At 46.8% G+C, this 26,204-nt stretch overlaps 1 protein-coding gene across 2 annotated transcripts in view; it reads left to right on the forward strand.

Annotated features, from left to right (window-relative positions):
- Window positions 1–354: 354 nt before the first annotated feature.
- The window catches only part of jak2a (Janus kinase 2a), a 34,128-nt gene continuing 8,278 nt past the window's right edge, over window positions 355–26,204 (forward strand). Inside the window, exons 1-13 of one of the 2 annotated variants that reach the window (XM_080530183.1) lie at window positions 355–586; window positions 10,158–10,410; window positions 15,136–15,259; window positions 15,537–15,654; window positions 16,915–17,060; window positions 18,232–18,523; window positions 19,441–19,560; window positions 19,744–19,901; window positions 20,214–20,325; window positions 20,954–21,140; window positions 21,503–21,627; window positions 23,039–23,173; window positions 23,824–23,911. In XM_080530183.1, coding sequence (XP_080386309.1) covers window positions 10,200–10,410; window positions 15,136–15,259; window positions 15,537–15,654; window positions 16,915–17,060; window positions 18,232–18,523; window positions 19,441–19,560; window positions 19,744–19,901; window positions 20,214–20,325; window positions 20,954–21,140; window positions 21,503–21,627; window positions 23,039–23,173; window positions 23,824–23,911 — 1,816 coding nt within the window. In that variant the 5' untranslated portion in view covers window positions 355–586; window positions 10,158–10,199. The remainder of the gene's footprint in view (window positions 587–10,157; window positions 10,411–15,135; window positions 15,260–15,536; window positions 15,655–16,914; window positions 17,061–18,231; window positions 18,524–19,440; window positions 19,561–19,743; window positions 19,902–20,213; window positions 20,326–20,953; window positions 21,141–21,502; window positions 21,628–23,038; window positions 23,174–23,823; window positions 23,912–26,204) is intronic. The other variant, XM_080530182.1, reaches the window with a different exon arrangement.

The raw sequence follows: 26,204 nt of genomic DNA on the forward strand, positions 1-26,204 counted from the left end.
ACGTGAGGAAAATAACGTGCTTGCCATGACGTTTAAAGTCTATCAGTGGCTGAAGACGGTAGGTGCAGTGGCGATAAACAACCACACGGCGGCGCCAGATCTAGACAAATACAGTAGTGTGTCAACTTTCTTCTGATTCCAAAGCGAAGTCTCCGCCCTCGTTAGAGTGGCAACTGCCGCAGAGCCAAAGCACCAGGAGGACTCCGGAAGGATCAGCTAGGCAGCAGTACTATATTAGTTATTGTTGTGTTGTCTGGTCTGCAGACATACTATACATAGAGACGTGTTTTAGCTCGTTCATCTCGAAATTATCATATTTGGGAAGTGTAAAAAAAAGAGGTCAGTTGTTGTCTTGGAAGGGAACATCTGGAAGTTCGCCTGGAGGGGAGCGAGGCAGCGATCTGTCAGTCAAAGCTAGCGGTGCTACATGGACTTCTCTAGCCATCCAGCGACAAGAGAGAAGGAACCGAGTCCATTATTACGCGAAGCACACGAATAACTTTCTTGGCTTCTAATCCTCATCCATCCTCATTCTCTCTGGCATTTCCATTCGGACCGGAGGAACTGTCGGTGACCAGTCACGTAAGTAAGTAAGATGAACAGTTGCTTTAGCTAATCTTGCTACTCTAGACGGATGCACGTACGCAGGGGAGCAAACATACCTGTAATAGGAACCAAAACATCATCTTATTATTATGATCATTGTGTCATTGCCAATAGCTCATGTAACCAGTGTTTATGGTCAGGTGGCTGGTAATGCAACAACTTAACACAGCTAACCGTTTGAACCGGTCAGTAGATGTCAGGTGTTGTACCGCGGGGTTGACATGGTGTTAGTCAGTAATGCTGATTTCAATAACAATTGCACATGGCCACATAACTAACTTAGGCTGCCACGCCTCATACCTGTGATAACAATTCGTGAGTTTAGAATTATAAGGTTCTATCTCCGTTTAGGGCAGTTCAGAGATATTGAGCGTCAAAGTTTTTACATTCCATTATGTTTTGTGAGATGAAACCTTTGTATTTTATGAATTACTAACTCAAAAATGTCAACATTTAAAAAAAATAACACTACACAGGCATTAATAAACACCCAATGGATCAGATTATGTAAAAAAAACTCAATTTTGACAAAAATGGAGATAGAACCTTATAATTCTAACGTCACGAAGTTACTACCGAGTTCTAGACTTTGGCTCTGGCAACACCTTGACAATAACAATGTGCTCCACTGCATCAGGTGGGAGAGTCACTGGCTTCTGATCGAGTGATGATCATGACTCATTCAACATTATTTTATTTTTTATTATTATTATCTTGAAAGGGTTGTTTTTAATCATGGGGCTTTACTGCTCTGAATACTTAGTCTCACTGAAATGCCTCCTGGACAGTTACTTTTGGGCGGTGTTATGTTTTGGTACTGGTGCTCATTTCCCCTTGTTGTTTTCAAAGAAGTAACACGTCATCGTTTTTTACCGCAAGTTTTACCATTCATCTCTCCATACTTGCTGTGCCTGGCCAGCCAGCACTGTTGTACGTCTGATCGGCTTTGTTGACTTCCGCGAGTCAACAATATAGAGGAGCTGCAGCATTTGTTGGACAAAAAAACTGGCTTAGCTCTATGAGAGGATAATCCAGGTAAAAGAATTGAGAATTCCAGGTCAACTCAGGTCTATCTGTCTCTCTGGATGACAGGAGTAATCATCGTCCCTGGCCTGGCCCCCACCACACCCAAACCCACCAAGCCTTGGCTGGCTGCAAACAGCAAATATGTTTCTGCCAGAATGCAACATAATTGGTGTGTGTGGTGTGGTGCATGAACTCTTCAGGATTTCATAGCTGGCAGGGACTGGAGGACACTCAGTCCTGTGGTAAATGGACTGGAGGACACTCAGTCCTGTGGTGAATGGACTGATTCCAAAGCAACAATGTTCTCTACAACACACACACATTCACACAACACAAACATTCACAAGCTACCATACAAGGCGCCAGCCCCGCTCATTGGAAGCAGTTTGGGGTTCAGTATCTTGACACCTCGACATGTGGCCAGCTGCGGATCGAACCTCCGAACCGCTAACCTTGCGATCATTAGATGCCGACTCTACCTCCTGAGCCGCGGCTGCCCCTGTGTGAGGCTATGCCTGGCCAGGGATCTTAGTCCCTGCTCTTTGATGTCACAAAAAGCCTCCATAGATGGAGGGTTAGAATGCTTGAATAATTATAATAATGCATTTATTTTCTATGGTGCTTTTCTCAGTACTCAAAGACACTGCATTCCATAGAGAGAACAAGAATAGATGGAAAATGTACAATTTTTTTTTAAACAAAAGCACAGTCAGTAGAAACAACAATAAAAAAACTGTTTAAAAGATGGGTTTTGAGGGATTGTTTGAAAGAGGATGAAACCTCTGTCCTGTTCTCATGTGATTATAGTGTGTGTGTGTGTGTGTGTGTGTGTGTGTGTGTGTGTGTGTGTCTATATATATACTGGTATATATATAGTATTAATTTATTTAAATGCAACCCTAAGTCTAAGTAATGAGCTTAGAGTCCCTTGCGTCTTCACAGAGTCCAGTGTCACCAGACCAGACTAGTGGGCTACCACTCAAATTGAAATAAAAGTAGGCTACTTGGGCTCAAGTCCAGATGAAGTTAAGTTTAATCATTTGGAATGGTTGGTGAATTATTGTGGGTGATGTAGTTTAGCCAATGCATTCCAGTGTTACTGATCTTACGGTGGTTACGGCTGCACCAAACCAGCGACATCAAACTTTAAGATGTCGCTCTGCTGGTCTCTGACAGGGACATATTGCAGGTGGAAAAAGCGCTAAGCACTGAACTGAGTAGAATCTGCATCTGGCTAGCTGACAATAAACTATCAATACACCTAGGTAAAACTGAAACCATCCTATACGGATCCCCATCTAAACTCAGAAAGGCTGAACATTTTAAAATAAAAGTGGGTAACATTAATATCACAAGAAAAGAGGATATTACATACCTGGGCTCCATCTTAGAGGCAAATCTTTCCGGAGATAAAATGGCAGCAAAAGTAATCAAAAAAGTGAACCATAGAACTAGATTCTTGTACAGGATATCCTCACTTGTCAGTAAAAACACACTGAGGACCCTATCAGGAGCTCTCATTCAATGTCACTTCGACTATGCCGTAACATCATGGTACTATAGAACCACAAAGGCCCATAAAACAAGACTCCAGACAGCCCAAAATAAACTGGTTAGGCTTCTGCTAGGCCTCAACCCTAGGACACATCTAACCGCTGCTAATTTTTTGAGCCGTGATTGGCTACGAGTAGTTGACAGAGTGCAGCAGCTTGCACTGGGCCTGGTCTTCAAGATACGCTACACCACAAAGACACCCAAGTACCTGTCAACATACTTCCAAAAAGTGAACAACGTCCACACATACAATACCAGAGGAAGCTCCACGAACCACGTTCAACCGCGTTGCACCACAAACAAGGGGTTAAACTCGTTTGCAAACTATGCAGTAAAAATGTGGAACGCCCTTCCTATAATCTTAAAGGAGTGCAAAACACTGCCCACCTTCAAAACCACTCTCAAAAAACATTTACAGGAGGCTGCAATCCGTAACTGGACCCTCTAAATCAAAAATCAGATTAAAAGACCCGAACTACCCACTGTACATACTTTGTGTTTTGTCCCCCGCCCCCACCTGTGGTGTATGTCCCCACCTGTCCTACCCGCTGTACATACCTAATGTTTTGTTGTATTGTTCTTCCCATGATGGATGTATATTTATCTTGTAGATAGTACTAGTTATTTGTCTGTATTATCTTGTAGATAGTACTTTTTTTTTTTTGTCTGTCTTACATGTAACGATGAATTGAGAATCAAGGACCCCAATTGAAATAAGCCAGTGGCTTTCTTGGGTTTTTATCCTGTTAGTTGACCTTGTATGTAATATGTACTTTCATGTACCTACTTCTGCAAATCTTCTAATAAAGTTTTCAATCAATCAAAGATGATGATGTATCTCAGCAAAGGTAAGTTTACTAAGAACTAATAAGTTCTACTGGCCACTGCCTAGGCCAGCAAGTACACCTGCTTTATTGTGCAGTATGCTGTTTGCAGTACAAGCTAGAAGCTGGATGGGGTTGCTGGTGTAACATTTAGACCTACTGCAGTGAGCTGTTTTGATATATTGTTTTTTATACAACAAAAGGTTGGCAGAAAGGTAGGCCTGTGTCACAGTGACTTGACTACCGGTGGTTTTTGTGTGTCCCGCTAACTCATACATGAGTCGCTTGTTTGGGAGACAACTGACAACTTTCCTTGATATGTTGAACATTGAATAGCTGTACTAAACAGGTACTGGAATGGTTGGAAAAGTTGAGAGTAGGGTTTTCTGTAAGGTGATAGCTGACACCCAGCTGCCTGCTGCATGTTGCTCTGCGCATTCCGGTTGTTAGCAGACAGGAGCGGTTATGAAGCCCAATGATACGAAGGAAGCTGTGTGTGGTAAAGGCAGAGTGGACAGGACACCGTCTGGCAGCTCTGATAGTAGAGGCCCCCAGCCCGCTCCTCAGCCCAGATAAGCCTGGAACAAGTAACTCTCTCTTCTGCCTGCTGGATGATAACACCCCCACAACCAAACCAGCAGTGTGGAGAATGTGTGCTCTAGCAAGGGGAGGCTATGTGTGTGTGTATGTGTGTGTACACTGTACACATGGGGAGATTACTAGTGTGTGCGTGCTCATGTGTTTGTTCGTTCCGGTAGTAGAGAGGGGAGGAATCTCGGTGTCTGGCGGGGGTGGGGGGGATATACGGGAAAGCCCCAGTGGGTTTTTGAATAGCGACAAAGTATGGTATGGCTTATAGCTTTAGTACGAATGCAGTGAGCAACCTGTGGGAGTTCAAACAGCCACATAGATGGATTCACTAATCGTTTATCAGTGAACTTCGGCGCAATAGCATCATCAATTGATCTCATCAATCAATTCACCTCAGGTATTTTCCCATACATTTAGTGCCGGGGGGTGAATACATTTGCCCAAATTGTCAACATTCTGGAGTGCCACGGGTGACTTTATTCACCAAAAATGCATACATGATGATGCTTCATTTTGTAGCCAATCAAAGTATTGTTGCTAGGTAAACACCACATAAAACACTTGTCAGTCACTCCAGGTGGTGAGTGTTCCAGAATTCTTTGTCAGTTTTAGTGAGTTAAGTCTGTGCATGTGTGGTACCTAGGTACACCTCTGTGTCACCTTAGGACCTAGGTGATGGGTGCCGCTGTTCATACCGCAGAGGAGCTTTCTAGAGGAAGTGTGCCTCATAGGACCTACTCACACGGTTTCATTATGCTTACTTGTTTTCACAGTTTGCAGAAACACCACCAGTGCCACAGCGGATATTAAGTGAAGCACTTTAAAAAATAATAATAATAAAAAGTTTTTGACAATGCCCTGAGAAGTGTTGTTTTACTCTGACTGGTTTACATGGACAGTGCTTAGTTCAGCATCACAGTACTAACAGCTGGAACTAACAGCTGGAACTAACAGCTCCTTAAATCACCTAAGTTGTCATCCTGACTGTGCAGAGAGAAGACGAGCCAGCAGCTGTAACTCAGTATAGATTTCTCTGTCAGACGTGATGGAGATGCCAGGTTGAGAACATTTTGCTCCTGGGAGGTGCATCCATCAGTTGTGCATCTGTCACTGTAGAAGAACACTGCAGAACACTCAACAATGCGGAAGAGTGCAGAACACACTAGAACACTGCAGAACAGCAGCAGAATGTTGAACAAGCACTACGGCAGAAATAGGTTGGCCTTTCTTTTGTCATTATCTTCTACTAGGCTGCCTACAGTATGTTGCACAGGCGTTGTATTGTTGCAGTGGTGCTTTACATGTAGACTAGTTGACCCACTTTAGACTGATTGAAAGACTCTTTGGTGTAACCTCAACATGTTGCATCAGTGCTCAGACTTGTGTGCAGACGTCTTCAGTTTAGGTAATTTTACAGCTTCCATTTAGGTCATTTCAGTGTAGGTCATTTCAGTTTAGGTCATTTTACAGCTTCCATTTAGGTCATTTCAGTGTAGGTCATTTCAGTTTAGGTCATTTCAGTTTAGGTCATTTCAGTGGAGGTAATTTTACAGCACAGACTTCTTCTAGATCAGATTAGACAACAGTAGTGGCTGAACCAAGGTGTTTAATTACTGCCGTGCCTGGGTGTCAGCCTGAGTGAACGTGCATAGGTGTCTGGGAGAGAGTGATGTTTTAAAGCCCTCAGGGTGTTTTAAAGCTGTTCTGCCTGGTGACAGGGGAGCCTATGACTTCTCAGTTCCAGTACACTGGTGTCCACTTGAGAACGTTGTTGTTGTTGTTGTTGTTGTTGTTCTTCTTCTTCTTGTTCAAGTTCTTGTTCAAGTTCTTCTTCTTCTTCTTCTTCTTCTTCTTCTTTCATCTCACTCTTAACTCACTAACTGCCAGAACACTACCGCAAGTTAACACATACCACCTAGAGTGCCATTTTTGGTAAACAAAGTTGCCCTTTGCACTGTAGAATGTTGACAATGTTTGGGCAACTGTATTCACCTTAAATTAGTTAGGCCTAAGTATACCTTAAAAATCTATCTGATATCACTTTATTGCTTAATGTACAGTAGGATTTCCTCTTGCACATGACCTCTGTCTCATCTAGACGTCTGGCAGCTCTGTCTGTGGAGATGTGTGATATTGTGTTCTCAGCGGTGTAACAACCTGTTCTGTGTCAACCTTTTTTCAGTTTCAGAGAAACATGTAACAGACATGTAACAGCGATATGTGTCACACGTCCTAGGTGTCTAACGCTACAAACACACCGCCGACCTGTACCTCAGCAGTTGCGTGTGCGTGGCGGAGCTGCTGCTGCTCTCTCACGCTTGCGGCTTCCATACCGGCTGCGTGTCTGCTGTGGCTCTAACTGCGGAGCTGGTACTGCCAGCCCAATCTTTGTACATTGAGTTTTGCCTTTAAACGTGCAGAAAAAATAGGTGAGAGTCCTAATCTCTAGATGGCATGCCAGCGTGAGACACACACTCGCGCTGTATGGCTGCTCTAACCCGTTAACATGGGCGCCGGTAGCACAGTGCTGAGGTAGAGGTCGGTGGTGTGTTGGAGCTGTAAGAGGAAGATGTACGTCTTCCTTTGCCTCTACACGACTTTCACTTTCATTTGTAATGGTTATGTTGGTAAGTACTGTATGAGGACATTTTGATGCACAATCAGATAAAAGATGATGATTTGAATGATCAGCCAATGATGATTTCAATGATTTACCGTTTAACCATTTAGCAGACGCTTTTAACCAAAGCGACTTACAATTAGAGATTACAGGGTGATTACTTGAGTGCCTTACTCAAGGGCACACTAGTGGTGGTGTTCCCAAGTGGGATTTGAACTCGTGACTTTCTGATAACCAGTCCAACTCACTATCCACTAGGCGAGGCCACCACTACCCCTTATTCCAAAGCGACAACAAACACATTTGACTATGTGAATCATCTATCCACCAGTCCTAGCAGGAAAAAGTAATCTATGCTCAAGCCAGGGGCCATTGGCAGTCGTGGTGCTATTGGCATTGGCCGTGTGCAGTGCAGGAGAGGAGATATGGGCTGAGGTGGTGGTGTCGTCTCCCTGCTGGGGCTGTTACTCATGTTTGCTGGAAATTCCCCAGTACTTTTCCAACCCTCTGCTTTTGGCCCACAGCTTCCAGTAGGCTAATAAATCAGGTTTGGAACACAAAGTGCCTGACTCTGGAGGTAGCACCATATCCACACTCATTTTGTTTGCTTGCTATGACATGCATAATGTGTCAAATGGCCTAAATGCAAATAAAGTGCATTAAACCTAAAAATCGTTTTCTGCTTTTTGCACTTGTTTCAGCTGGTGTCTGATCGGGGGTTTAGGCTGGGGGGTATTGGTCATTAATCAATTAGCCATGTTGACTAGGTCACCATGTTTTAGGGTGGGGTACAATATTGTCAATACCATCACTGAGCTGCAGGGGATAGATACCTTAGCCACAGTTAGGCTGCTATTCCATCAAACTTGCATTAGAAGGTTTATGAAGTAGATTTATATGTAAAATCGTGTTCCATAACTCACTAACTGCCAAAGAATTACGGAACATTCACCGCACAGTGCCAAGTGTTTTTTTGTGTTTCAACAATACTTTGCTTGGAAAATGAATCCTAATAATCTATGCATTTTTGGTGAATAAAGTCACCCTTGGCACTCTAGAATGTTGACAATTTGGGTGACTTTATTCACCCCTGCACTAAATAAATGTAGGCTGCTGTTGTAAGTTTCACTTGTTTGATGTGTGAGGTGTCATTGGACTGGTGGGGGCTGGCCACACGACCGGCGTACTGTAGACTTGGCCACCCTGTAGGCCACAGTAGTCTGAAAACTGTAGGAAGTTGGTGAAAGCAATACAATGTTGGCGACGTCCAAATGAAAAGTGGATAAATGGAACAAATCTGAGGTCTGGCCTATAAAGTCTGTCATGTGAATACGACGTCAAAAGAACGGTTGTAACATAATCTGATTTAGAGCGATTTAGTCACATGTTTTGGTTAATTCTGTAGATATGTCTGTGCCTCAGGCTTTCTTGCTCATTTCAGTCCAGTGACCATGTTCTTAAGTCCACAGAGATGAAACCTCATTCCCGACGGCTGAGGATGCTAACTTGATGTGTCACTCTTTGTGTTTGGTCGTTCCTGTGGCCTACAGCAGTGGAGGTTGGTGGAGGCAGAACATTGGAGGATGGGCTCTGTAATGCATGGAAACGAGTGAGGAACGGTATTGTAATGCATTTCAATGAGCCCGTCCTCAGATTTCTGCTTCCACCAGCCTCACCTGGCCTCGCCTGGCCTACAGTTGACCCAGTAGCCCCCCTCGACCATGTCAGGACCCCAAGCCCAGACAAACCAGACCTTTGTGAGGAACTTCTCAGAGCAGGATAGTGATCTTTGTCTTCTACAAAGAGAGACCTGGATTTGCATGGGGTGACTTATGAATGTGCCTTTTATTCAGCACAAAGCTCAGTCACAAGTTTGGGCAACTGTAACAAGGCTCTCCCTGGCCCTGCACTGCGGATAGTAGACAGAGGGGGGGGAAGTAGGAGCCTACCATCGTAGTACCATCATCACATGATTTACAAAACATATGGTTGGGCTGAGGTCACCATTCAAATATAGGAGCTTCGCATAGAGTCTATATTCTACATATGCAGTTAACATGCAGTTATTTTGGTTGTTTTTGGATGTTTTTGGATGTCATCCGTACAAACAGAATGCTCAAAAGGACATTGTATGTTTTTTTTCTCCACCGAAGCTAAGGACACTCGAGTGTGTGTGAAGTCTAAATAGGGTAGAGCTCAACCCTAAGGCCACACTAGATGCCTCTACCATAGAAGCGTAGAGGTCTCCAGTGTGTCCCAGCCGTAATGCCCCTGCGGCCGGTATCATTCTCCTACGCTTTGTGTCATGTGGTTACAGCATTGAGAACGTTACCGTTACCAGTGAGATTACACTGAGGTAATTTTTAAAAATACGTGGTACACCCTCCCCGCCCACAGTCTCACAAAATCCTGTTGGAAACACTGGTCGACGTAGGCTTAGCTCATGTCCGATGAACATTTGTCATTATCATAATTATTATACCGCCTGCCGATACCAGGCCATCAGATATTTCGGGTGACGTTGAGCCTACTAAGGGGTAACTGACTTGAGTGTTATCAGTTCCCTGAGTGTGTTATCGTCATCCTACGTTCAGAGTTTCAGAAGTGAAGTACCTTAGTCAAGTGAGTCACAGCTCTGACCTTTTTGCTTTCTGAAAACCAACCGTCTCAAGCCACAGTGCCTCATTGAGGAACCTTTGCCATTGAAACGCCGACAGAATTTTATATCTGGGCGGATGAACAGTGGGTTTACAGTCTGAGAGGCCTGGTCACAGAGAAGGTTACTGTTACTGCTTGTCTGAGCGGGTCAAGTGTTAACCATAAACAGAGCAGTTCTAAAGTTAGCCTCTCTCCATCTCTCTCTTTTTACACTCATACATGCTAACGAAGACTCTCTCTCGTCTCCTCTCTCCCTCACTCCCTCCCTCCCTCCGCAGGTGGATGTATACGCTGAGCCTCACATAGCCTGTGTTGCAGTGATGGACATGGATTCGCCTGCATGTCCGTCTTCGCAGCAGAACGGCTGCGTATCGGCCCACAACCCCAAACAGGAAACGCCCCCACCCTGTCTGAGGGTGCAGCTCTACCACCAGGGGCGGGGGGGCAGCGGGGGCGACGGCGGCACCCTCTCCTACCCTCCCGGGGACTACGTGGTGGAGGAGTTGTGCATCGATGCAGCGAAGGCATGCGGTGAGTCTGACTGTAGCGTGGCAGGCTTTAGGGGAGGGGTTCAAGTTTGCTGTTCACACAGAGGGTCAATGAAAGTTTAGCCCGCAGTGTTCATTGCCCCCACACAAACACGTGTCACACACACACACACACACACACACACACATAGAGCAGGCAGACCAACCCCCCTGTCCCGTGACTCACTGCTGTTGACATCACAATGTTCTTGTTTTATTGGCGTTAAAAAATCCCCAGTATACCCAACCCATAACAGGCACAGATTAACCCTTCATTGCTGCAGTACATGCTCATGTTTTCATTATTTTGAAGTGCAAAAATGTGAAGTTGCAATGCAAACCCGTTGTTTGTTATTTAATGGAGTCTGTAAGTGTGTGTGTGTGCGCACGTGTGCTGTGTAATAATGGAGTGTGTATTGGTGTTATATGTGCTAATTATGACATGCTGTATTAATAGTCATACTTCCTACAACGTGAAGGAGCAGCATATGGGGACAATATTGATAAGGTGTTATATCCACCCCTCCTCCCTACTGGAGTGAGCGGTCCCGGGATTAAGGCCTCCTCCGTAGACCTCGTTGTGACTGCCGGACTAATCTAGACCTGAAAGGGAAAGTAAACACGAGAGATTAATCAATGAATGAGTTAATGAGTTATATCCTTAGATCAGTGTCAGAGAAGGCTGGAGTATTTGGGTAGTTCGAGGCACGTGCTTGGCAGGGAGGTTGGAGGCTTGTGTTTTATTGGACTGCTAAATTAACAGAGCGAGTCAAGGAGAAGGTTTGTTGGAAATCTTCCACCACCGCGAAAATCTTGCAACAACAATTGACTTGAGTCATTTAAGTGTAGTGTAACCTCGACCCCAGGGTATTGCCGCATATATTCTTGGATATGACCGAAAACTGGCCTTGGTGGGAGTGAATTTACTGTAAAGTATTTGTCATTATTTGATTTGAGCAAATCACACTCTCTAAATGAAGGGGCGAAGGGAGGGACTGAAGTCTAAGGTACTTACCACTGCTGCTGTGCCCTTGAGCAAGGCACTTAACCCCTAATTGCTCCAGGGGTGCCAAACTATGGCTGACCCTGTGCTCTGACCTCCGTGTGTGGATTTGTGGGTGGGTGGGTGGGTGTTGGGGGGAGGGGATTACAATCAAAATAACACATTCTTAACAATCTGATTGTATGGCAATTATAAAGCATTTGATGATTCATGCAAGGTACAGCCAATGGCTCGGCCTAATATGTGTTATTACCAATATATGAGTTTTTACCAATATTTGTTGGGTAAATTGATTGGGTAAATGAAGGCCTAGTTTGACCCATTGGTCCCCCAGACATTCTGAGCATATCGGGTGGAAGTATCTGGGAACTAGATGAAGTGGGTTGGTGTGCTCTGAGAATAGAACAGTAGAACAGAGCATACTTTAGTAGAGGTATTTGATACTCTAGGAGGCCATTTTAACTTCATTTGTAGCGTACTGGAGACCTCAGTGCAGAGCAGATCAAGGCTGTTTCATCTAGACTCGTCTTGCTCTTCTAAAGGTCTCTGCCAACCAAATGAACTACGTTGAATTCAAAGCACCCTGTTTTCCTTTCAGTCCCACCCAGGAAACATTGTTTTATTGTCAAGATGTCTCGTCAAGACTTCTCTTCTCTCTTCTGTTCTCTCTCTGCTCTATCTCTCTCAGCCATGCTCGGCCCCTCTCACAGATAAGGAGCCCTCTCCACCTCTCTCCCTCCCTTCCTGTTCCCCTTTCCCCCCTCACGTTTCACTACCCCAGCATAGTTGGCAGTAAGGCATGGGGAGTAGGCTATGGTCCCATCAGAGTAGACGTGATGATGGAGGACCGGGAGGTTCTTTTCAGCAGTAGAGGGACTACGGCTCTGCTGGGGACTTCTCTCGCTGGTCTTCTCATCAGGCTCCCCGGACGCAACACCAAGTTCCACTATGTCATGATGATTTCTGATATCGAAGTATAAAATCCAAGTGGGTGATGAATAAAGTTGATGCTCAATGGAAAGTTGAATCCTGGCCTGCACAACATTGAATGAGAAAATGACAAAGGAAAGTTACTGTCTTTATAGATGGTTGTCACAAAGAAACACATAGTACACCTGTTGAACATGCACGCAAGGGTCTTGGCCTAGCACCCGGAGGTCTAGGACCCTTGTCAATTTCCTTGGGAACCAAGCCGGCTCAGACAAACAGGATCGTAAATAATGCATTAGCAAGAGTTTTCACCCTAACACACTACACACTGCACTCTCTCTTCCTGTCCTCACTTCCTGTTTGCTGTTCTACTTGTTCTTCCTCTTCTTCTTCTGTCGAGTTTAGGAGGAGCCAGGGTTGTCAGGGAGGCCCCCACTCCGCAACAAAAACCCAGCTGAAACATCGCCCCCTGGTGACAACTCTAGAACACTGCCTTTTCTTAAGCAACTGTCTGGCATACCGTACTTCAACAAACACTGCATAATACCTGCATTGATGATATCAACAGGCAAATGATGATGTTGACTGAGATCTGTGAAGAAATGTTTCGGGAGAGAATTAATTGATAAGGCTGGAATATGATGTCTAACTAGCCCACTGTGACGCTGACACAGTCTACTAAGAAGAGTACATTTCAGAATGCTTTGACACGTGAAAACTGTTGACATGCCCTGCGTAAGTAATGGGCCAATGAAGCATATCTGTCTCACTGCACTCCATTACTTTTGATGCCCTGAAATGGGGGGGGGGACTATGTGTAAAAAGTGTTACATTTCTAAATGGTGAAACTAATATGGACACAAATACCATGCAATAAAAGCTGAGAATCTCTACGTTAATGTCATAGTAATTGTTTTTATTTCAAAGCCCAGCTTTTGGTGTGAAGAGCCAAAAGAAGAACAAATGTGTCACTGCCCCATTACTTACACAGGGCACTGTAGTTGATCAAACCTGGTGGGCTACAGTGTCAGAGGGCGTACAGTCACAGTGACGCTAGCAAAATGCAGCTGTGTCTTTTTACAGTGCCAGGGCTATTTGAATGTGTGGTATGTTAAAGATGCCCTTTGCAAGTTAATCGGATTTACTACCCAATGCACATGCAGCTGTCATCCACTATCACTGTCTATCTCTAACCCTCTACAAGCCAATCTGACTGGCCTCCTGCATAGGCCTGGTCCCCCCAACCCTGCTGTATCAGAGGCCTGCCCCCCCCAACCCTGCTGTATCAGAGCCCCCTCCCAACCCTGCTGTATTAGAGGCCTGCCCCCCCCAACCCTGCTGTATCAGAGCCCCCCCCCAACCCTGCTGTATCAGAGGCCTGCCCCCCCCCAACCCTGCTGTATCAGAGGCCTGCCCCCCCCCAACCCTGCTGTATCAGAGGCCTGCCCCCCCCCCCAACCCTGCTGTATCAGAGGCCTGCCCCCCCCCAACCCTGCTGTATCAGAGGCCTGCCCGCCCCCCCCAACCCTGCTGTATTAGAGCCCCCCCCTCTCAACCCTGCTGTATCAGAGGCCTGCCCCCCCCCAACCCTGCTGTATCAGAGGCCTGCCCCCCCCCAACCCTGCTGTATCAGAGGCCTGCCCCCCCTCCCAACCCTGCTGTATCAGAGGCCTGCCCGCCCCCCCCAACCCTGCTGTATCAGAGGCCTGCCCCCCCCAACCCTGCTGTATCAGAGGCCTGCCCGCCCCCCCCAACCCTGCTGTATTAGAGCCCCCCCCTCCCAACCTTGCTGTATCAGAGGCCTGCCCCCCCCCAACCCTGCTGTATCAGAGGCCTGCCCGCCCCCCCCAACCCTGCTGTATTAGAGCCCCCCCCTCCCAACCTTGCTGTATCAGAGGCCTGCCCCCCCCAACCCTGCTGTATCAGAGGCCCCCCCAACCCTGCTGTATCAGAGGCCTGCCCCCCCCCAACCCTGCTGTATCAGAGGCCTGCCCCCCCCCCAACCCTGCTGTATCAGAGGCCTGCCCCCCCCCAACCCTGCTGTATCAGAGGCCTGCCCCCCCCCAACCCTGCTGTATCAGAGCCCCCCCCCCCCCCAACCCTGCTGTATCAGAGGCCTGCCCCCCCCCCCCTTCCATTCTTTGGGAAGTACATGTGATATTTTCGCACCGTCATATCCAGTCCAGTTGTCACTGCAGCTATGGTGGATGTGAAACCACACCAGCACAGTACAGCCTCTCAGGTCGGCCCGCCTCAGTTCAGCTCTTGAGTGGGATGAGGGAGTAAAGTGTTTCTTTTGAGGGAACGTGTTCAGTGTGCATTTGATTAGATTGGAGAGGTGGCGGATCAGTTGCCGGAAGGCTATCGTTTCAAATCTTGTGCTTGAAAGTGCTAATTAAACCTGCAACTGTCAGGTTGCTGGTCTCAGGTATTCTGGGCACCATCTTCTAATGTCATACAATTGATCAGGCCACAAAGCTAGCTTTCAGAGCCCCATATAAGGTCGCTGCTCAATAGCAACGAGCTGCCGCTATGACTTGATGTAGCGTAACGTTAGGTAGAACGCTGTGAGATTGAAGTTGTTGCGTGTCTATTCTCTACTGAGCTCCAGAAATGTGCCTTCACTCTACACCCTGACCTTAACCCTAACCCCTAACGGATTTAAAATGAGTCAAAGGACTCCACCAAGCAAGGTGTCCATGGTGTCTTTATACTTGTGGATATTTAGTTGGCCATAAACTGTTGTTTATTTTTTGTTGTTGTTTCTCTCCTCTCTTCTCCCCCCCCCCCCCCCAGGGCTGTCACCAATGTACTGCAAACTCTTTGGACTGATGAGAGAGGGTGACCACACATGGTTCCCACCCAATCACGTCCTCAAGCTGGACGAATCGGCCAATGAGAGCCTCCTCTTCAGAGTCAGGTGAGGTAGTGATACGGGGACACTGCGGAGACAGAAAAACAAATGTTGTTATTATTAGGAACATGGGAGTTAGACGGTTATTCTTATGATAAAACAGAGTGGGATAGTGTGAGGCTGGAGTGGTGTAGAATGATGTTTCGACGGTCTTGAAGCTACGTAGGCTAACGGTAATGTTTAAAGACGATGTGCCACACCTCTCCCTCTCTCCTGTTCTCTGACTCTGACCACCTGTCTCACCCTGTTCTCCCTTGCCCCCCCCCTCTCTCTCTCTCCTCAGGTATTACTTCCCTGGCTGGTACAGTAGTGGGGCCTCCTGCGCCCACCGGTATGTGGCGTCTGATAGTATGGAGAGTCCTGTCTTTGACGACTGTGCTATGTCCTACCTCTTCGCCCAGGTTAGTCTTACTGGTTTCATTTCTGACTTTTGAAAACTAACATAGTCTGGTTACTGTATGTACCTAAGGTTTCCTAACTGTAATCGAATGTAGCAAAGCCACCAGAGCTCTTTAGTTTAACCTCTTGTGTATTAAGACTGTAGCGACTGTAAAAAAATCAATTTCGGGGCTTCATTCGCTTCATAAGCCAATCAGTCAGGCTGTTAGCCAGGAGTGCAACTGTCTAATTCACCCACTGACCCCAGTATGTACAGAAGAGAAAGGAAGTGGTTTGGGAGGCACAGTTGTGTGTGTCTGTGTGTGCACACAGTGTTCATGTGTTAACCAAGAGGCCCTTTTTGTCTTTATCTTCACATACACATTGAAACAAAAGATATTAGTTGAGAGATTACCACCCTGTGTTCGTTACCACGGTGACCTGGTGTCATTGTAGTCGTCTACAGTGAGGACGAGGTGTTTCTGGTACAGGAAATGGTTCGAGTCTACATTCAGAGAGAAATGTAGACACCTATTTCCTGATATGAACCCATGTCCTGTTTGACTTTTTTTTTTTTTTTTTTTTTTTTTCATTCTTCGAAAGTTATGTAATCTGCCTCTCAAGATCTGTTCTCCCACACATATTGCACAATGCTAGTTAGCGGTCGTCACGGCAACCCATGATATTTCTTGGGCAGGCTGTAGCCCTGCCAGGGAGGGCATCGAGGTCATAGAGAGAATGGCGCTAGACTGATTTAAATAAATAATAATACTTTTTAAATAATAATAATCCTTCTAGCAAGGTAACTGCCAATGGCCCCTGGTCATAGCATAGATGACTTTTTCTTACGATGACTGATGATAGATGATTCACTTACTTAGACAAATGTATTTGTTGTAAGTTGGTTTGGATAAAGGCGTCTGCTAAATGCCAACAATTGAAAAAGCGTCTGGAGGTGGAAATGGGAGGAGCGGCTGATTGGAGGCTGATTGGAGGCCTCGCTGCTGCCTGCCTTGTCAGACCTGTGTTACTGATGTGTGCCAGGCCTTCCTCACATCATGTAAAACCTCATGTCATCAACACACAACTTATCCTTATCTCCCTTTGTCGCTTCCCCCTTTCATGTCTGTCTTCACCCCATCCCAAATATGCCCTCTGTTTTTACCCACCTGCACCCCCTTTGTCTTCCTTCTCTCCATCTCTCTTGTCCCTTTCCTCTCACTCTTGTCACTTCTCTCTTTCTCTCTCTCTCTCCCCCCCCCCCCCCCCCCCCCCCTTCCCAGTGGAGGAGTGACTTTGTGAGTGGCAGGGTAAGTATCCCTGTCAGTCATGAGGCCCAGGAGGAGTGTCTGGGCATGGCTGTGTTGGACATGATGAGGCTGGCCAAGGAGAACAACCTGTCCCCAGTGGACATCTACAATGACACCAGGTCAGAGGGACGAGAGGGACACTCACAGGGGGACAATCTAGAGAGAGGGAGGACGGGGACTGGGGGGGGACGGGGAGAGAAGATTGTGTTGGGTGATCATGTGGAGCTGCACACCGAGGGAGGGGGATGGGGAGTGGGGGAGAGAGAGGCCTGTCCTGAAAGGAACCAGAGTGAAAAAGCCTATGATGAGGTTAGTCATGTAGGCCACGGTGTAAACCAAAGCTCTTATAGCAGATTGGCACTAATCTCTTGCGGTGGCTCCATTGGAAGCGTACTCTGAGTCGGGGGGTGGGGGCAGACCAGTTGTTTCATCTCTGTCTGCGACACACAACTCCTTGACCCTGTCCCTAATCCGGCTTTAAAGGCTGGGCACTCCACTTTGACTGCTCTCCTTGCTGTCACAGAGACCCTCCACTCCGCTCAGGTTTCCTCCCTCTCCTCTGTTCTCATTGTTCTTTCACTGTCTTGGCTCCCCGGTGGTGGAATGAGCTTCCCACCGCTGTCAGGACTGCAGAGTCCCTACCTACCTTGACTGTCCCTCCTAAAGACCGCTTCGCCCCCCACTACCCCCCTGTACAGTTCCTCTACTGTTAATAATAATAAAAAAAAATGTTTTAAGGATTAATAGTAATCCTTCCTTCTTCATGGTGACTGCCAATGGCACCTGGTCCTAGCATAGATGCTTTCTTATGATGACCTGATGTAATGATTCACTTACTTTAGACAAAAATGTACTTGGACTAACTTAAGTCACTTTGGCTAAAAGCGTCTGCTAAATGTCAGAAATGTAAAATGTAAATGTATGAAGTAGTCTGTTTAAGGAGACCTAGCTGTGTGGCTAAGTTAGACTTTGAGACACAACTGTGCGATGATGTCTGTGTCTCTCTCCCGCTCCAGCTTGAGACATGAGCGCATGCTGTGTGGCCGGCGTGACAGAGCAGACACGATCTATAATGTAGAGTGGCTGCATACAGAGTGTCTGTGGCCGTGCAACTCAATGAAAACATTAGCTCTCAGTGTGTGAGAGATTGTCAGAATTGGAGAAACGTGCTTATGAAATCCTTTCACCAGGCCATGTGACCGTTAAGTCTATCACACATTCTCTACTGTACTTTCCTCACGTATCCTTCCCCCCCCCCCTCTCCTTCTCCACCCTGTATACCCCTTTTAGCTACAAATCGTTCCTGCCTAAGGACATGCGCGCTCACATCCAGGATTACAACTTTGTCACCCGGAAGCGGATCCGCCACCGCTTCAGGAAGTTTATCCAGCAGTTCAGCCAGTGCAAGGCCACGGCGCGCGACCTCAAGCTGAAGTACCTGGTGAACCTGGAGACGCTGCAGCCCGACCTCTACGCCGAGCGCTACCACGCCACGGAGCGCGTCACCGGGGACGTCACCATCGTCGTCACAGGCAACGGCGGCATCCAGTGGTCGCAGGCCAAGGATGTGGAGACGGACCAGGTATGTAGTGTGAACTCTCTCTTTCTCTCTCTTTCTCTCTCTCTCTCTCTCTCTCTCTCTCTCTCTCTCTCTCTCTCTCTCTCTCTCTCTCTCTCTCTCTCTCTCTCTCTTTCTCTTTCTCTTTCTCTCTCAATCTGTCTCTCTGTCACTCTGTCTCTCAGGAAAACAACGACGACAGGATGTTGACAGATATTGAATGTTGTTGACAGATTGTTGAGTGAGAGATGGAGAACCATCTGTCCTGGTGACAGATTGGTGTGCGGTGGCCGTTTCAGAGGCCGCCTGTCCGCGTTGTATATCTCTGTGTCAGGGTCAGGGGTTTGGATGTCTTTTAGTCTCACTGGTAGGTTCCTACCCCCTGTGTAGAGTTAATACACTGTGCTGCAGCTTTCTGTACTATTTCACCAATAGAGGGTGCTCCTCTACCTGTAAAACCTCTGAGGCTCCATGCATAGAATGTACGCAGGCTTGCTGACGTGTTGGAGATGCTCTGATCCAAACACTGGTATGATATGAGAGGATTTTTAATTTGTCCAGTTCAGTTTACTTTGTTGTTATGGGAAACTTGGCTTGCAATCTGGAGTCGCAATTGACAAAATTAAATATATACGAATACAATTATGCAGAACAGAATAATCACTGAGGACATCCATGATGTGAAGTGCAAGTTTACATGTGTAAATGAAGCACGTTTATTGCAATGGGAAAGAGATTTTACTCCTATTTCACTGTACATCATTGAATTGCATCATTGAATGTGTTACAGTGGTATACACAATTACAGTATGTCTCAGGCATGAATTTGTCTTGAGCAATAATGCCACTGTCACTCTTGCGCGGCCAACCAGAGTGAGACTGTTTTAGACTGTCACTGAGTGTCACTGCAACGTGGTCTGACTCTGTCGGTCTCCCTCCAGGACCTCCAGACATACTGTGACTTCCCTGAAGTCATAGACATCAGCATCAAGCAGGCCAACAAAGACGGCTCCATCGAGAGCCGCATCGTCACCATCAACAGGCAGGACAACCAGACGCTGGTATGAAATGTTACACAACTCTCACACTGTTACACTGATACAGACTCAGCGGTATCTTATACTGGAATATGAAGACGACTGATCCATCTCTCTCTCTCTCTCTCTCTCTCTCTCTCTCTCTCTCTCTCTCTCTCTCTCTCTCTCTCTCTCTCTCTCTCTCTCTCTCTCTCTTCTTGATTACAGGAGCTGGAGTTCCATTCCCTGCCAGAGGCCCTGTCCTTTGTGTCTCTAGTTGACGGCTATTACAGGCTGATAGCCGACGCCCACCACTACCTGTGTAAAGAGGTGGCACCTCCTAGGCTGCTGGAGAGCATTCAGAGCTACTGCCATGGCCCGGTCTCGTAAGTGAAGTATTGTGTGTACACACAACTTACACCACACGCACACACATACATACACACGCACAGACAGACAGACAGACAGACAGACATAATACATCAGACTTATATAGCGCTTTTCTAGAGACTCAAAAACACTTTACAAAGTGAAAAGACCTAAGAAAATAAATAAAAGAAAGTATAATTAAGGTAGTGCTGACATACTGTACACACACACACACACACACACACACACACACACACACACACACACACAGTAATACACACACGCAGTGTTAGGACTCACTCAGCTGTACTGTCCCTCTTTGGCCACAGGATGGAGTTTGCCATCAGCAGGCTGCGTCGGTCGGGGAATCACAGGGGTCTGTACATCCTCCGCAGCAGCCCCAAGGACTACAACAAGTACTTCCTGTCCTTTGTTGTCGGGGTGAGTCATACTGTTGCAAGGAGGTGATGGACAGCCTGTTTTTGCAGGAAGTAAACAGCTTTACGAGCCTTTCACTTACAAGCAAGGCTCTACAAGCTTAGCCTCAAAGACATACGTTGTTATGTGATCCAACTAAGCAGGTTCACAGCTCATTGCATTTCAGTCATGCAGCGTTACTCTGCTTATGGCGGTGCACTGCTGCTCATAGGACGGATGTTGTCTCTTCATCTGTGTTCAGCCCAGCTGAAGGGCGGGCAGGATGTCTTTCCTCTCGTTCATGTACCAACATGTGTACGTGTATTTGATGTCTTTCTCTCTTTTTTTAATCCTCCTTCCTTGATTGATTGAGAATGTTTAATTCACAATACATACATATAAAAAAATGTACAGTCACAATGCGTACCAGGACCAAAAAGGTGTAGGCTGAAGCCATGGCTTATTGCGCCTACCCTTGTTACATGCATGTTTACTTTTTTTTCTTCTTTTTTTTCCCATGAGTGCATAATCAAAAACAACAACAACTAAATTTCACTTGCGCATCTTAACAGAAAACTCAAAAGTACCAAACAAAAAACTATATTAATGCGCCTACCCTTTTTACATTAGTGGTTTTCTTCTCTCTGGTCAGTGGGACAACGTGGTGGAGTACAAGCACTGCCAGATAGTGAAGATGGAGTCAGGAGAGTACATCCTGAGCGGAGCCAAGAAGAGCTTCGGCAGCCTGAGGGAACTTCTCCACCGCTACCAGAAGGAGGCGCTGCGCTCCGACGGACACATCTTCCAGTTCACCAGGTGCTGCCCGCCCAAGGCCAAAGGTCAGGGGAAGGTCAACACTTGTCACGGCTCTGTCTGTTGTTTATGTGTTCAACTGCAACATGATAGATTTTGTTGAATTGATCATTCATATTTTGTTTAACTCAGTGTGATTTATTCACCCAAAAATGCATGAATGACGATGCTTCAATTTTGTATCCAATCAAAGTATAGTTGCTAGTTGCCACATAAAAACACTTTGCCACTCTAGGTGGTGAGTGTTCTGGAATTGTTTGGCAATTAGTGAGTTGTCTCATGTTTCTCTCTCTCTCTCTCTCTCTCTCTCTCTCTCTCTCTCTCTCTCTCTCTCTCTCTCTCTCTCTCTCTCTCTCTCTCTCTCTCTCTCTCTCGCTGACCTCTGCAGATAAGTCTAACCTGCTGGTGTGTAGGAGCAACCAGGGGGCGGAGGTACCTCTGACCCCCTCGCTCCACAGACACAACATCAGCCAGATGGTCTTCCACAAGATCCGTAAGGAGGACCTCACCATTGTGAGTTCTCTTACCTTCTTTCCTCCTCACTGGAGTCTGGTTTGATGGGGACCGTTAAAGCCTTGGTTAACCCATTTAGTGTGGAGGGTGAATAAAGTTGCCCAAATAGTCACCTTTCTAGAGTGCCACCACGGGCGACTTTATTCCCCAAAAAGACATGCAATCATTTTGTAGCCAATCAAAGTATTGTCACTAGGTAAAAAACACATGGCACTCCAGGTGGTGAGTGTTCCGGTATTCTTTGGCAGTTAGTGAGTCAAGTTAAATTCAGTTCCTCTGATTGAATGTATGTGTCCTCCTCACTAAATAATAGCTCTTGTCGATGAGCTCTTGTTTTAGAATCCTCATCATTAGGGTTAGGAACCGGGATGTCTTCATTTCACCCACCGCGCTCTGACCACTCATTGGCTGTTTGAGCCAGCACTAGATTGACGTCACGTTCAGAGGGTTAAAGACCCGTGGCTTTCTGACAGTGCCTAGAGATCTACTGACAGCTGAGGTCACTGAGTTGGTTTGGCTCTGGCCCTAAGTTTCTTTCTTTTTTTCCTGAGTGGGGCAGTCCCACTCATAGTTTCCATTTTATTGGATAGAGATAATGAAGACAGACAGGAAAATAAGGAGAAGAGGGCATGTCAGCAGGGCACGAGCCGGATTCAAACCCATGCCGACATGGGCATATGAGTGCACTGTAGATCACGGTGCTAGACCACTGGACCACCCCAGGCCACGGCCCTAAGTTTACTTAATCAGTGGCCTCTCAGGTACATTTTTTAAGCCCAAATGAAACAGAATCACATCCCTGTTGTTCACCCATTCACACACACATTCACACACCAATGCCATGCAAGGCGCTGGCCCGCTCACTGGGAGCAATTTTGGGGTTCAGTGTCTTGCCCAAGGACAGTTCGACATGTGGCCAGCCGGGGCTCGAACCGCTGATCTGCCAACCTTGTGATCATTAGACGGCGACTCTACCTCCTGAACCACAGCCGACCCGGGTTCATGCGTCAAGAGATCTTGAGAAGCGTTCACCTCTCATGTAAAGGCTTAAAACCCAGCCACTACCTCAGCCCAGGGTCAGGTGTGGTTCAATATGCTGAGTCATGAGAGAGTCATGGACACAATACACAATATATGTAGCCCTCTGGTCAGAGCCCTACGTTTTCACGACGCCTGTGTGATTTATTGGGTTTCACAATGTCATTGTGCTTGACCAGAGACTGTGACTTATTCTTTCCAACCTGAACTGATACAAACACAGACCGACTTCACTTGACTCCATCTTGACTCTCTACTTCAGAAAGCCTTGTTGTTGAAGATGGTAAATGGTATATGGATGATAATGAGTAATAGTTATGGAGACTTTCGGGCCCTTGCTTAGTGTTTGTCCCATGTGACTTCTGGGTTGCAGAAGGAGAGCTTGGGCCAGGGAACGTTCACCAAGATCTTCTGTGGTGTCCGGAAGGAGCTGGGAGACTACGGCGAAGTGCACCAGATGGACGTCATCGTGAAGATCCTGGACAAGGCCCATCGTACCTACTCTGAGGTGTGTTCACCAAACCACCAGCACCATAGCACCAAAAAGCTTCACTAAATCTTCATCTAGAGAGGAATGCGATCCATTTCCCTCCTCAGATTTCTCTGTTTTAACGTTTGTTGTTATCCTCCACACTGGCTGTCAATCAGGGCCTGTGATGTGTCACACTCTAATAATTCCCAACGTCAACTGCGAACTGTTGGGGGGGTATATAATTTCCCTTTCTATTAGGAAATGAGTGTACATGAGAGTACAAAGTACTGATATAGTGAATTAACACAGTAAATTTAAAAAATCATTCTTTCCTTTTCTCTTTTGTATTGTTGTATATTGCTATAATAATCTATGGTTCTCACAAAATCCCACGGCACATCTGTACACCGTTTGGGAACCATTTTGAGGGTGAAAAAAGTTGCTCATTTGTCAACATACTAGAGTGCCACGGGTGACTTTATTCACCAAAAATTCATAGATTGTGATTCTTTATTTTGTACCAAAGTATTGTTGCTAGGTAAATACCACATAAAACACTGGGCACTCAAGGTGGTGAGTGTTCAGGAATTCTTCGGCAGTTAGTGAGTTAACTGCCCCATTTCATCCAAAGGTTTTGTCGTTAAGCTATCCCCTGATCCCCTGCTGTGTCTCTGTTTTCCCCACAGTCGTTTTTTGAAGCAGCCAGTATGATGAGCCAGCTCTCCCATAAGCACCTGCTGCTGACATACGGCGTGTGTGTCTGCGGTGAGGAAAGTAAGTCTGCAGCTCCACATCAGCACCCTACTCAATATATTACTCTCTCTCTCTCTCTCTCTCTCTCTCCACCATCAGCATACCTTTACCTGTACCTCTCTCACCTCCTTGAGGGGCCTCACCTCTTCTCTCTCTCTCCCTTAAGCTCACCCCACCTCCCTCTTCCCTCCCTCCCCTCCCCTCCCCCCTCCCTCCCTCCCCCCTCCCTCCCTCCCCCCTCCCTCCCCTCCCCCCTCCCTCCCTCCCCTCCCCTCCCCCCTCCCTCCCTCCCCTCCCCTCCCCCCTCCCTCCCTCCCCTCCCCTCCCCCCTCCCTCCCTCCCCTCCCCTCCCCCCTCCCTCCCTCCCCTCCCCTCCCCCCTCCCTCCCTCCCCTCCCCTCCCCCCTCCCTCCCTCCCCTCCCCTCCCCTCCCCTCCCCCCTCCCTAGCCCCCATTGTTGTCTGAGGCTCATTGAAAATGTCTTTGAGTAATGGGATAGGGGTGTATTTTGGAAGGAGGCGTGCTGTGGCTGCTGGATTACAGAGAGCAGCCGTGCCCCAGACAGACAGGTATACAGGCAGGTATACAGACAGGTATACAGACAGGTATACAGACAGGTATACAGACAGGTATACAGGCAGGCAGACAGACAGGTATACAGACAGGTATACAGGCAGGCAGGCAGACAGGTATACAGACAGGTATACAGACAGGTATACAGACAGGTATACAGACAGGTATACAGGCAGGCAGACAGGTATACAGACAGGTATACAGACAGGTATACAGACAGGTATACAGACAGGTATACAGACAGGTATACAGACAGGTATACAGACAGGCAGGCAGACAGACAGGTATACAGACAGGTATACAGACAGATATACAGACAGGTATACAGACAGATATACAGACAGGTATACAGACAGGTATACAGACAGGTATACAGACAGGTATACAGACAGGTATACAGACAGGTATACAGACAGGTATACAGACAGGTATACAGGCAGGTATACAGGTAGGCAGGCAGGCAGGCAGCTTGGCCTATGCTTCTCCGGAGATCAGAGGCACGGAGCCCAGCACGTGCACATGCCTCAGATGACGTCTGCCTGCCAGCACACAGGGTTTTAACTCACCAACAATTTCAGAACACTCCCCAGCTAGAGTGTTTTGTGTGGTATTTACTACCAATACATTTGGCTGCAAAATGAAGCATCATCATTTATACATTTCTTGTGAATAAAGTCACCCGTGGCCCTCGAGAATGTTGACCCTCTGGGTGACTTTATTCACCCTGTGAATCAGTTGGCTGTGGTGAGGTAACAGCAGTGTTATTGCAGCTCAGACCGGCAGGGGGTACAACACCTTCCCAGCTGGGGGTAATCCTCTGACATACAGAGCAGTTAACCTACATCACCAGCAGGGGGTAATCCTCTGACATACAGAGCAGTTAACCTACATCACCAGCAGGGGGTACAACACCTTCCCAGCTGGGGGTAATCCTCTGACATACAGAGCAGTTAACCTACATCACGGAGCTGCTGACTCAGCCAAGCATGGGATCCGTGTCTGATTGGCTTAATCAGGGATGCAGTGTTTTATCCAACCTCCAGTGTGTATCCTATGTAGGTTAGTGTTAGTGGATTGATACCACTGACACCGACAGCAGGTCACTGGTCAGGTTTAGGAGACTACGGTACTCTTGACCAATCAAAGTATTGTTGCTACTGTAGGTCAATGCCACATAAAACACTTGGCTCTCTAGATGGGGAGTCTTCAGGTATTCATTGGCAGTTAGTGAGATAAGGAGAGCATGACATCCATCCTCCTCATTTCCTATTGGCAATGATCCGAGGTGTGTTATAGACTAGAAACTGTTCTGTCAACAGTAAATGGATAGAGTATTAACGGAGGAATGAATGGATGGATGGATGGATGGATGGATGGATGAGTAAAGACTTCCTCAGAAAGGAAGTAGCTAGTGAGATGGCAGGTCTTTGGGCAGGAGGGATTGACGCAGCTTTTGCGGGTTGCGTATTTCAGAAAACAGGTGATTCAACAAGCCATTCAGGTTTTCCATGTCTTTGGTACGTCGTCAATTGGGTCTCATTGGGAGCTGTGTCGAACATTTCCCCCGCCGTGTTTATCCGTCTGCTACTATCCGTCTTATTTCCATTGAAATGGTTTTGGATTCCTTGTTTTGTGGGGAACACAGGGATATTTTGTTTTTAATTGTATTCTTCCTGGAACCGTGTGTTTTTTCGCCACCCAAAAGTTTTTCGGGGGGGTATTTTTAATTTCCCTTTATATTG

This window comes from Nansenia antarctica (assembly GCF_963989245.1).
Source record: "Nansenia antarctica genome assembly, chromosome: 4".
Taxonomy (NCBI): domain Eukaryota; kingdom Metazoa; phylum Chordata; class Actinopteri; order Argentiniformes; family Microstomatidae; genus Nansenia; species Nansenia antarctica.